We start from the raw sequence: 12,536 nt of genomic DNA, 5'->3' as shown, positions 1-12,536 counted from the left end.
ACATGTTCATTTGTTTTTTCCCCATGTCAATGTGATGATGAATTTCACTCGTTTTATTCATTCTCTATTTTGTTTTTCATGCACACAGCCTTTTGTTTGAAAGATCTAAAGATTTTTGTACCGGAGGCGGTTATAACAGGAAATGCAGCCACGCTATCATGCCAATACGAATTGGAACAAGTAAGTTGAACTGATATCTAACATTTGTTGAAAAATATAAAAGAAAAAGTTCGCTATACGTTTGTGTTATGGTGTGTGTATCATCACATCAACCGTCACCATCACCATGCAATGAATCTCATTTCTCTCCTCTTTGTTACACATTTCTAGCCATTGTTTTATTTTCGGCATTTCATTTCCATTGCTGTAGAAATACACTCTCGTAATTTTCACACAAATCTCAAACGATAAAAAAAAACACTCAAATAAAATAATAAAAAGAAAATAACAACAACAACAGAGAGAAATAGAGTGAAAAGAAAACCTGCTGAAAAATAAAAATAAAACTGAAACGGCACGGAATAAAAGATGTGAGAGCTGCAAATGAGTTGACGCCATTCAATAAATAATAATGATCTAACAATTGTGTGTGTGAATATATAATAATAAAAACTGTAAAATATATATATTTATCTTTTATTTGCTTTTGTGATGATGTTTCTGTTGCTGCCACTCGCCCTTAGGCTCCGCTGTACTCTGTACGATGGTATTTCGAGAGTGAGGAATTTTATCGCTACGTTCCAAAGGAATCGCCACCATCAATAGTGTTTCCCGTATCCGGTATAACAGTAGATGTGAGTATATATATTTGATTTTTGTTTATAATATAGCATTCGGTAAGCTCATCTATTTCATTCAATCCAGTGTCGTCTTGATTGGTTTTTATACAAACAAATGTGAAAATTGATATAAATTAAGAGCTGAAATTTTCTTTTCAGCACATTGTATAGTAATTTTGACATATAAATGTTGAGGGAACTTTTGCCGCACGTTACCACTACAATTTGCAATTGTGGTGTAAAGCAACGTTTTTATTATCATCTGCATATCACATTCTTTGATTCAATCTAAACTATTTCACTAATTATTATTTCCAAAAACATGAGTTTTATACAATTCAGTAGTTGACAACTTAAACTAGGACACAATATATGACATGTCAAACACGTGACGTGTATGCTTAACGCTCACATAAGCACAACATTTTCCGCTTCAATTATAATTTTAAAAAGTTTTCGTTCATCATGTTTTTCCGCTAAGTTTGCAATTGACATAGAGTTGTTTAAAGTAGAAAAAAAACGATATCTTTTTCATGTTATTGCTTTGCAATTTTCAAGCGACATGCACAAATCTCTGTGTGCGCGTGTGTTTGCATTATATGTTAAACCGATTTAAAGATACATTTGATGAAAATTTATTCGGTGAAAATAGATTCTTAGGCGGCTGAGTGAACGAAAGAAAGACATATTGTGGAGCAACGACAACGAACGGATGGTGAAGAATGAAACATGCATGCACACATTTCATGAGCTTAATTTACATAAAAAAAACACTATTTTCTGGAATTTTTTTGATTCCCACATATTGACATATTTGAATTTTAAAGTAAGAAAATGAGGACGAACAAAGCGAAAAAAGACTCTGAGCCAAATAAAAAGTAATATTCATGGAAAATGAAAAATTTCAATGCAATTTAAAGCTCCTGAATAACACTAAACTCAAAATAATATGAATCAGCACAACACTAAGTAATAAAAAAAGAGAGAAGAGTTTTGTCACAGACATTTATGAATGCTGAATACGACATAGTGCCGAGCGTACGAATCGTATCAACAGCGCACACATAAGCGAATGACAACAACAGCCCGAAAATTTTGTTTATGTGTCTAGCTTTTATCTCGTCAAAAAAAAAATTCCGTTATATCGGTGTCGTTTCGTTCTCAACTAGGGGTAAAACTTATTACTGTTAATATTTTGTACCATGGACAAGTCATTGTTCAACTTTTGATTATATTTTTCGGCCATGTGGTAAGTGAAGCTGCAAACAAATATTTGTTTGTCACGAAGCTCATAATTAATGGTCAAGGATTTCGGAGTGAACGCTCTGAATAGTTGCTTTTAATGCCAGCTTGCGTCCTTGGCTTGAATGTAACTTTTGAATGTATTTCGTTGCGTTTCTATAGAAAATTCTATATAGCCTATGAATATAACGTTTTTGGTCGTTTTTTTAAGCTGTTGAATTCTTTCGTTCCGGTTTTTTCCTTTTTTTAAATTCGATGCATCGTTGCATTTAGTATATGTTATTTTGCTTACCTTTTGTTTTTACTCATATGAGATGAGAAAAAAATATACGAATATTGGACGGCACTGATGCTCACTTGAATGTCACATGATTGCGCGCTTGTAGTTGATAGGGCTTATGTTGTGTTGTGCAGTGTTTGTATTTTTCTACGTTGAGTTAAACGAGTTGGTTGAGAAATTTTTAAAAGACTTTTGTAAATTCCCTTTCTCACTTTAAACGACCTTTCCATCCAAGTTTTACTCGTCTCTGTCGTTCGGTGGAATCGAGTAATCGCTTATTTGGGCAACAAAACTGTATATATACTATATATATATATTCTATGCAAGCATTTAATGCATATTTCATGTTGTCTGTATTATGAAAAAGCGAACAAAAAATACGAGTCAAACGAATTACATTTCATATGTTGTACTTGTAGAGGCAACAAAGGTAAATATATATACAGAGCGTATTGCGCGTGTGTATGCGAATGTGTTTGAAAGAGTCAGAGAACTTGATTGAAAAGAACTAGGAACGACAACGAAAAGCAAATTTTTGTGTTTGTGATGTTTATGGTTGCGTCATTTTAAGTGTGAATATATGTAGAAAATAGCACAAACGAGATAGACAAGAAAAAAATTGGAGAGCAAAAAGTGCATCAGTTGCGCGTCAAAGAAATACAAAACCTAAACACACACAATAAGCATGTAGCATATACCAAACAAAAATGATTTCTGAAAAGTCTCTCAGCTACTTTGAAACGACTCTCTCGTGTATCCCATTCGAATCAACTATTTAGAGTGCATTTCGTGTATGTGCTCGCTCAAATAGTACAAAAATGAGACCCATATTCATACGTTCACCATCTCTTGTTGAGTGAGAGAACTTCGATTCAAAAAATAAATGTGACATCATTTTTTTTTCTTGCTTTGTTTGCTGACTGGGTGTTGTTGAACATTTATGAAGTTACGTTTGCTCACTTTGTGCGAGCATTAAGCAATTTCCCGTGATTTTTCCGCCTCTAATTTTCATCCCATAGTTTTTTGGAACCATCGCTATATCATTTTTGAGGAAAAAATGTCACTGTTTGGGATTTACTCAATTCATTTATTTAGAAACTCTGAAATATGATGATGTTGCATTTTTTGGGCACAATTTTTTTAATTTCGCTTTACCCTCACTTTTGGCTTCTCCACGCCTTCTCCCTTTCTCTCTGGTGATATGAATATAACGAATAAAGTTGACACACAATGAGAATACTTGTCCATGAATTTGTGTGTTGGAAAATAATAATAATAATGAGAAGGATTCCATAGAATTGCTCGCAATCAAATATAACCAAACACATGTTTAAATTGAATTTCACGCGACACAGAAAATGTTGCAAATGAAATGTTCATTTTTTTTATTGATATTGAATAATTCAAATGACTTGCACTTAATAATGTGTTCAAATTTATAAAATACACAGACAAGCACATGCATTACACATAAATATCCCGGAAAAATGAACGCTAAAAACATTATGCGTTATGATAAATCAAAACAAACACACCGTTTAATTAATTAATTACTTCACCGTTGCTAGAGTTAATAACTTGAATGATTCTGTTGATTTTTACTATACGATGCCAATTTGTATGTGTTCATTCGAAAGTTTACGCCAGATAAAACATTGAATATGCAATTTCACAAAACATTCATTTGTAATGAGATACTAAATTTTTGTTTTCATGTTTCTTTTCACGGTTGACTGTTCAAATTAAATTAGAAGGGTTCGTCTGATTCGACTTCCGTCACATTGCGCAGCATAACTAGAGATTTGTCTGGTAAATTCAAATGCGAAGTATCCGAAGATGCACCGATGTTCCATACTGAAATTCGTGAAGCACGCATGCAAGTGGTTGAGCTGCCAAAGGAAGAGCCAAGCTTACAGGTCGATAAGAAAATCATCGGTATCAACGATAGCTTCAAGGCTGTATGTACCGTTGGAAAATCCTATCCAGCTGCAAATATAACTTGGTACATCAACACTAAAAAGGTGGGTTTACAATATTATTATTATTTTTTCTCTTTTTTTTTGACATGAATTTCACCGTTTAACCTCTTGATTTTGTAAATCAAATATAAAAGAATTTTATTTACAGCATATTCATTGTAATCATAGAACATCGGTCATAAGAATTAGTAAACTGAAAGTTATGACTATGAAATGACATAAAGCAGCGGTTTGAGGTTTAAGGTTTTCATGAGGTCGATTGTTTACGAGAGTTACACAATTTTTCGCATTTCAGCTCTTTTTATTAGCCTTGCCATTCTGCAATAGTAATCATATTTGATTTTTCAATCAACGAGAGCATAACGAACATTACAAAATGGCAGAAAGATGTAAAAAAAAATGTATTCGTATTCGCTTGAAGTGATGCGGCGCAATATAATATGAAGAAGAAGTAAAAGAGAATGTGGAAAGAAAAATAGAACAAAAATTCAAAACGAGCACGATATGGATATCCTACCATATATCCATATGACATGTGTGTGTCTCGGAACAGAAAAATATCGATCGATGCGTTTGTATTTGCCGTTTTTTAAGCGATTTAACACAGTATTATCTACACTTCGATGATGAATCGTAGTTTATGTTTTTACGCTCATGCAAAGACATTTATGAAGCGTTTTTATTCGCTTTTCTATCTTCTATGTAATACATTTATATTTCGTTTAAAGTACGCGTATCTGTCATATGAAACATGAATTCAAATGTAAGCCATACATATTGCATGGCTCATAGAATCCGATTTTCTTCACTTTTTGCTCAAGCAGTTTATTTTTTGTCTTTTTCTTTGTGCTGTATTTTTTTAGTTATTTTCCATTGGCCCAGCACATCTTTCGCTGTTTCTACTTAAAATTTACTTGTGTAATCGGTACTTCATTCACTCTGTCTCTCTGTGTGTTTCATCTCTTTTTCAAGCGATTTGGTGCTGTTGTTTTTTTTTTGCCAACGAACCATAAAATGCATACTGTGTTTATTATTTTTCTTCTTTTTTCTTCCATAAATCCTTTTTTCACGCCGTGCACACATTTGTCGCTTTAACGCAGAAAAACATAAGAAACATGATGAGAGAGGCAGAGAGAGCGGGAATAAAAAAAACAAAAAAAAAAACGCAAAAGCACCATGTATACATTCAACTACAAGTTTACTTTGGAAGGGCATCGGCGTCAATGTGTCTGCACATGACCATATAATCTCAGAATATCTGCATAAAAGCTGTGATACCACACTCGAATCCAGCATGTATTTCCAGTGAGCATGCAGGATATTCGGGTTTTTGGCCGTCATTGCAATGTCTAATTACATAAACACACTCATATGCAAATTAAAGCAAATTGAATTTTAAACATGCGTTAATAACAAGAGATGAATTCGTATTTGGTGTTTAATAACAGCGGCACCATCATTTCCTTGCTCTCTCAGTCACTGCTAATTGGCCAAATAGTAATTATTACCACCAAAAAATTTACTTTGTACAATGTACAGTGTACAAACAAAGCACTAAATTAATATGCAAAAAGTCCGAAAGATTTCATTATCTAGAGTGAAAAAAGTCGTATTTTTTGTTTGAACTGAATTTTTTCTCTCCATACAATGAAAATTGAAATCAACACACTCAAAAAAGATTCCATTTCAACTTTTGGCTGTGGAAAATTACACAAACGAGTAATTAAGTTTGAAAAAAAAAAAAACTTGTTCATTCCAAAACATTTGCGTGATAACTAGATACTGTTTTTTTATTTCTATTGCAAAGCATGCACAAATTATACCTAGGAAAAATCAAAATATTTTCTTTCAAAAAAATGTTTACAGTGAATTCATGCGCAAAATTTGTACTTGATTATTCGATCGTCAGTTTTTCAGTAATGCTTTTTTCCCATATTTATTTGGTTCAAATGCCAAAACCAAATATGCGCTGTATATTTTGCGAAAATAACATGAAAATTGATGAAATTATATTTTAAATTGTCATGAAATAGAATTTTTTTGGTGATGATTACAAAATAATCAACCAGAAATTTCTCTGAAACTCCGGCATTTTCTAATTAATCATTTTAATCAATGTAGCATCGAAAATATATTATTAGTTTATCTATTTGTCTATTCAGCAAAAATTTGTTTACGTACATTTTTTTTTTGGTTTTTCTTGTTTCGCATGCGGCCTCATGATGTAAAAACCAAAAGCGTTGAAATTAGTTTTGGCTCAAAATGGGGTTACAAACTAAATCATTTTTAGCTGAGTCATACGAACAAAAACCATATCTAAATCATAATAAAATATTATGTATGCGATGTACTGTAATGGTGACGCGTTTCAAAACACGTTGACATTCTCATTGCATATTTCATACATAGTTGCATACATCAATTTTGTCTGGTCTCTCTTCTTCTCTATATATCACGCGTGCACATATTTTTATTTTTTGGTGTAGCCAACACTCTCTGCACCGTATATGTTGACAGTGTTTTGTGACTTCGGGGAATATCAATAAAATTTAATACAAATATCTGTTTGATCATAAAGTTGGTATAGTGCCGAAATCAGTTTAATTGGAATGTATTCATAGCTTCGGGGCCGAAATGAATAAATGCGAATTTTTGGATTTTATGGATACGAACGCATGCATCGATATTGAACAGGAATACGAACCTGATAACGTATGTAAATGTATTATTTCGATTGAATACCACATAATAATGAATATTTGGCGTTTGTCTATGCAAAATAGCAAATATATGGATTAAATATACGTGAGCGTTGAATATTTCTTGTCCATTTGTGGATGCATTTTATAATATACACATATATGTGTGTGCGTGTTTCTGCGAATGCATTCAATTTCACACGACAACTCATCGGGCACTTGCATAAAATTGATTTGGATTCTGGCAAAAATGATTTTCATTCAAACATCGTCATTTTCATCTATAAATCGTGTTCGTTTACGTAAAAATAGTTCATAGCATGTCGTCAGCACGAGTATGAAAACTTAACAATACAGATGATAACAGTTCCATTTGATGAATTCATGAAAATTCATAAAAATGAACACTTACATTTGACATAAAATTCAATCAAGTTTTGGTGGAAATTTCTACTTTCTGCAATTTTTTGAAATATTGTTTTTCAATTTGTCATTTACATTGACTTCTTACAAAAATATATGTTATAAACGGGACAGTAACGTTTAAGCAGCTTCTCCTACATTCGGAATGGTTTTTATACCCGAAAAAAGAGATTACATCCACTTGAAAAAACATTCAATTGAAATATAGGACATATATTGTTCCGTATTCGAGTTGTTTCATCGAAGTATGCTTTTGTTACCGTAGTATTTGCGTTGTCAAATAAAACAACCGCATATATATGGAAACAATATATCTATTCGATGGTTGAAGCAAAATTTTGCATAACATATGCAAGATAAAAATGCGTTTTAGGCCATTCAATTGAAAAGCCCCTTTTTAATTTGTATTTGCTGCCATAGGCCATTTGATGTTATGAAAATATGACAACTTGTGCGCAAATATTATTCGAATATACGAGAACGATTTGAAATCGGAAAATGATTCAAGCCACAAAAATTATAATATGTTTTATAATCGTAGATAATTTTAAGCGAATCATTGACTGTGTTTCATTTCATCGTCATCATTTTTTCCATTTCAAATAAATAATTCTCCGGAAACTTGCTGGGTGGAAATATCGAAGTGAAAAGAAAAATTTACCAAAAACACCGAAATGAAATTGCGGATTTTAATTTCAATCCAACAAACTAATTGAGGTTAATGCAAAGAATAGCTCAAAAACACTCATCGCTTAATGTGTTGAAGCGATGAAATAATTGAAATAAATAATGTTGCGCTCGTAAGCATATCTGTATTTGTAATATTTGCATGAATTCCGAGTTTAGTTGTTATACAATGCAAATACGATTGTACTGTGTGGATGAATGTTTGCCCAGTTAAATTGGCGAGAGAAAAAAATGAACATTAAAGAATGAGCTGGAGAAGCAAGGAATAAGTGAATGAGAGTATGAAAAAGAGGGAACAAGACTTGATGAAAAGTGAGAAAAAAAAACAGTTTGCTCGAGCAGTGTTCATTCATTGTTCATATTTTTATGATTCATTGCTATTCCAGATAGTTTGCAGCGCTGAAAATACACCATGAAATATTCACCATATGCATGATACAATTGTATTCGCAGACAAAAGGACTAATACATTGGCAAAACTTTGAATTGACAGATGTCGACAGATGTGTTTGTGTTTGTGTGCATGTTTTATTTAGTCAAAGTTGGTAAAAACGCGTGTTAAATATTTGGGTCGATGGATCCATGCTACCCGAAAAACAAACTCATAAACAACAACATGATTGAGGTGCATAATTTAGAATTCTACTGATTGTATACAATTCACATGAACATTTGATAATTTTTGGTGGCAAACAAAAAGCTGCTCTTTGTTGCATCAATTAACTTGTAAACATTTACAGAAAACAAATGTTCTTCAATCGTTTTAGCTTGGAAGTCAACATTGAGATGCCATGTGTGCGTACGCTTAAAGCTGATTCGATTTAATTCGTTGTGTTGTTGTTATTCTTCCCAAAATTGACACATGACGATTGATTCTCAAATTGAATATCGGTTTTGGTTTTTGTTATCGCTTGTTGTGAATTTGTAGCAAGTTTCCAATGATAAATGAGAGTGAGATTCCTATTATATTTTGTCACCATATATACACACATTACACACACTTTGCAAACTGTTTTGATTCAACACACAATAATTTACCAAATATTCATATTTATGCGGTTTGTATTGAAATTTATTGTTTTGTCCTTGGTAGAAGCAGGCAAAATGTATGCAAACGTATTTGAAAATTTTACAAAAACAGACACAGAGAAAGAAATACTTGAACGACGACGGTAGAATGAAAGGGAAAATATTATTCTAAACACACACTCGATCGTCCATAATCATAACAATGGAAATGGTGTACAATCAGCAAAACATTTTTAGACTGTGTGCATACCTAAAATGCTCAATACATCGAGTCAATATGTTTATGCAAATGCATTTCAATCGAAATACAGATTTAAATCGCACACATAAGCTACTTAAGCGACTTCTTTATACACTTCCCCCACCCGAACATTTCTCTCTTCATCTTTCTTGTCGCCCTCTTTCATTCGCTTTTGTTGTCTTTGTGTAGACTTTTCAAATTTCAATGCACCCGCTCAATATACGCATCGATTCATTTTGACTTTTCTAGCGATTATAAACAGGCAAGAAGTTTAATACGAATTGTTTTCATGAGAATATCGAATTTATTTAAATGACACTCACTGTTACCATTCAATAGTATGATAATAATCCCCTGGGATTTCTCTGCAAATTTTCTATTCAAATAAAAAAAAAAAAAAAAACAAAGAAGATGAATTTCCATGACGATGGCTGTATGATGTTTCATTTTTGTTTTTCTCGAGGCCGAACACTTCAAAGTATGCATTTATATAGAAAAAAGCTCGAAACGACATTCGATCATTTAATTACCCTATATAGATTTTGAAGTGAATTGATTCGAATATTATTACATGAACCATTTATTTATAAATTTTCCACAGGACAATCATTACTTTTATTTCACTCTAAGATACTTAAGTTCGACTTTATATTTCCACTTATTTGGCGGCGTATCATATTTTTTTGTGTTCACATTTTCATTCTAATGTAATTTTCATCTTTTTCTGTATTTTCATTTAACATAAACAGGTTTACAAGAATCCGTATCAGCGTGTTGTTTATCGTACATACGAAGGTTCACCAACATTTTCATCGCTGGAAGTGCAATCAACGAGTCCAATCATACAAGATATACTACAGGCAGCGCCCAAATATAATCCAAGCATAAAAATTATGTGCGAAGTGTCCATTTTGCATGTATATCATAAAAATGTTGAGGCTAAATTGGCAACGATAAATCCATCACTGACAACCATCACACCAAATTTATTGGGCTTAGAAAAAGCGTCCATTGGCGATCCAGATAATTCACCATTAACGGGCGGCGTTGGTTGTATACACAACCATCACCATGCCATTGGTGTCTATCATGTGATTCTCTTGATAATTTGCTGTTATTATTATTTTTGTTATGATTCAATTCTGTGACACGTTTTTGTACATAATTTTGAGTAATAGCCGATGAGCAACAACGCGAAAAACACTTAACGCAGCGAAGAAGAAGAAGAAAAATTACCGTATAAAAGCACAGCAAAAGAGAATTACAAATAAAAAAAAATCCATTGAAACGTGCACCATTTGATGACAACGCATTTAAAAGGGAATGGGCATTAAATGGTGACGAAAATATTATGAAATAGAATCAAACAGAGAAAAATCAAAATTGTCACACACAAACAGAAACACACACACAATATTATTAGCCATTTGAAAACACTCAACAATGCATTTTTTTAGGCACATTAGTAAGTATGATTCAGCATTCAGGGTCAAAGCCCAGCCAGAAAAAAAGAACAAAAGATAAGATTAAAAAAAAAACAAAGAAAATACAAAAAAAAAATTAATATATAAATATATATAACTGTCATCCATGAAGCATAAATCGGAGCATAATGCCGCGAATGCAGCAGCTGCTCTCATACGAACAGAGAAAAAAGAGGATAAAAAAAAAACATAAAACAAAATGTTTAGCTAATACTTAACTGCTCTGAAAGCGAAAATAAAGAAAAATGTGAACGCGTATACAAATGCAGCAGGAATGGAAATATTAATATAATACTAAATATAAAAATTAAAGGTAAACGAAGATTAATATGTACGTACTATAGGCATAAGCAGCAACTTACACATACACACAAACAAATAAATAAATGAATGATGAAATTATTATGTTATACTGAATGATATTATATATATCGAAGAAAACAACAGCAAAATTACAATAATAAAGTAATTATTATAAAATACTATACTAATAATGGACAGCAGAAAGCGAATGCCATAGATTAATCGCATGAATGTGTATGGAAGAAAAATTTAACAACACGCGGATAAGCGAAAAGAAGAAATAGTGGGATACAAACACACAGATACACACGAACACCCTTACATAAACAAAATACAGACACAACACAAAATAACCAAAATGAGCATATAAGAATTATATATAATACCTACTTATAATATAAGTGTAAGAATGGCAAACACAGCAAAACACACACATACACACATACAGCCGATACAACAAAATAGAAACAACAAACCAAAAAATAAAAACAACTACCAAGCTCAAAAAGCCAAACACGCTAAGACACAAGGAAATAGCAAACAAATAAAATAACATAAAATTAAATAAATGTATAGAGAGACCGGAGAGTGTGTACGATACCAATGAATATAAATAAAAAAATGTTCTGCTGACATTATTCTATTATTTGATATTTATGTGGTTTTCTTTCCTATTCTTTTTGGTGTGTGTGGTTTTTTTTTGGTTTAATCTTATTTAGTCGGTTAGATTGCTACGCGTCGGATGCAGCTTGACTGCGAGAGCACACAAAACCGTTGCCATGTTTCATTTTCAAATGATTTTGTTTATAGGCCTGTGCAGCGATAGCAAAATGGCATGAGTCACACACTGCGCCAAAACTCGTGCAAAACAATTCGCGTCATTTGTTGAGGTTGAAGTGTTCAAAGTACCCAACACAATCGACAAAAATGACCAACGAAAACTGTAAGTTATCGGAGTGAATAAGTGAATGAATGGATGTGCAGATATTTGTGTTACCACTTTGTAGCTAGTAACATTTTGAAAAGTGCACAGGGCTTTGAAAATTCTATTGTCCAGACAATGGCACAATGGTAATAGAGCCAAAGAGCTTTGTACGTTCAAACAAATGCACATCATAATGGATAATTTTTCCGCTTATCTCTTCGGACTGTGTTGGCTATATGACTATGATGGTCGCAACATTGAATGGTCCCTCTTTTTTATACTCTTGCTCTTGTTCAATTTTGATGGTTAATAATAGCACATTTACGTCAGGCCAAAAGGAGAAACGAACGAACAAAAAAAATATATAACAACAATGACCACTAGCTCTGGACACATCAACATTGAAACACCACTATTCTCTCTGGCGTCTCGCTTGAAATGTACGAAGCGACTAACAAACAATAT

General features: G+C 32.6%; 1 protein-coding gene across 2 annotated transcripts in view; it reads left to right on the top strand.

Annotated features, from left to right (window-relative positions):
- LOC116338898 overlaps nucleotides 1-11,797 on the top strand; it is a 122,642-nt gene extending 110,845 nt beyond the window's left edge. The window contains exons 4-7 of one of the 2 annotated variants that reach the window (XM_031764443.1): nucleotides 89-180; nucleotides 684-794; nucleotides 4,056-4,322; nucleotides 10,109-11,797. In XM_031764443.1, the coding sequence (XP_031620303.1) occupies nucleotides 89-180; nucleotides 684-794; nucleotides 4,056-4,322; nucleotides 10,109-10,507 (869 nt within the window). In that variant the 3' untranslated portion in view covers nucleotides 10,508-11,797. Of the gene's footprint in view, nucleotides 1-88; nucleotides 181-683; nucleotides 795-4,052; nucleotides 4,323-10,108 lie in introns of both variants that reach the window. The other variant, XM_031764442.1, reaches the window with a different exon arrangement.
- Nucleotides 11,798-12,536: the final 739 nt, after the last annotated feature.

The sequence above is a fragment of the Contarinia nasturtii genome, unplaced genomic scaffold (genome assembly GCF_009176525.2).
Source record: "Contarinia nasturtii isolate CC-2019 unplaced genomic scaffold, AAFC_CNas_1.1 Cnas_scaffold_414, whole genome shotgun sequence".
Classification (NCBI taxonomy): domain Eukaryota; kingdom Metazoa; phylum Arthropoda; class Insecta; order Diptera; family Cecidomyiidae; genus Contarinia; species Contarinia nasturtii.
This window is presented reverse-complemented; position numbering and strand designations above follow the sequence as displayed.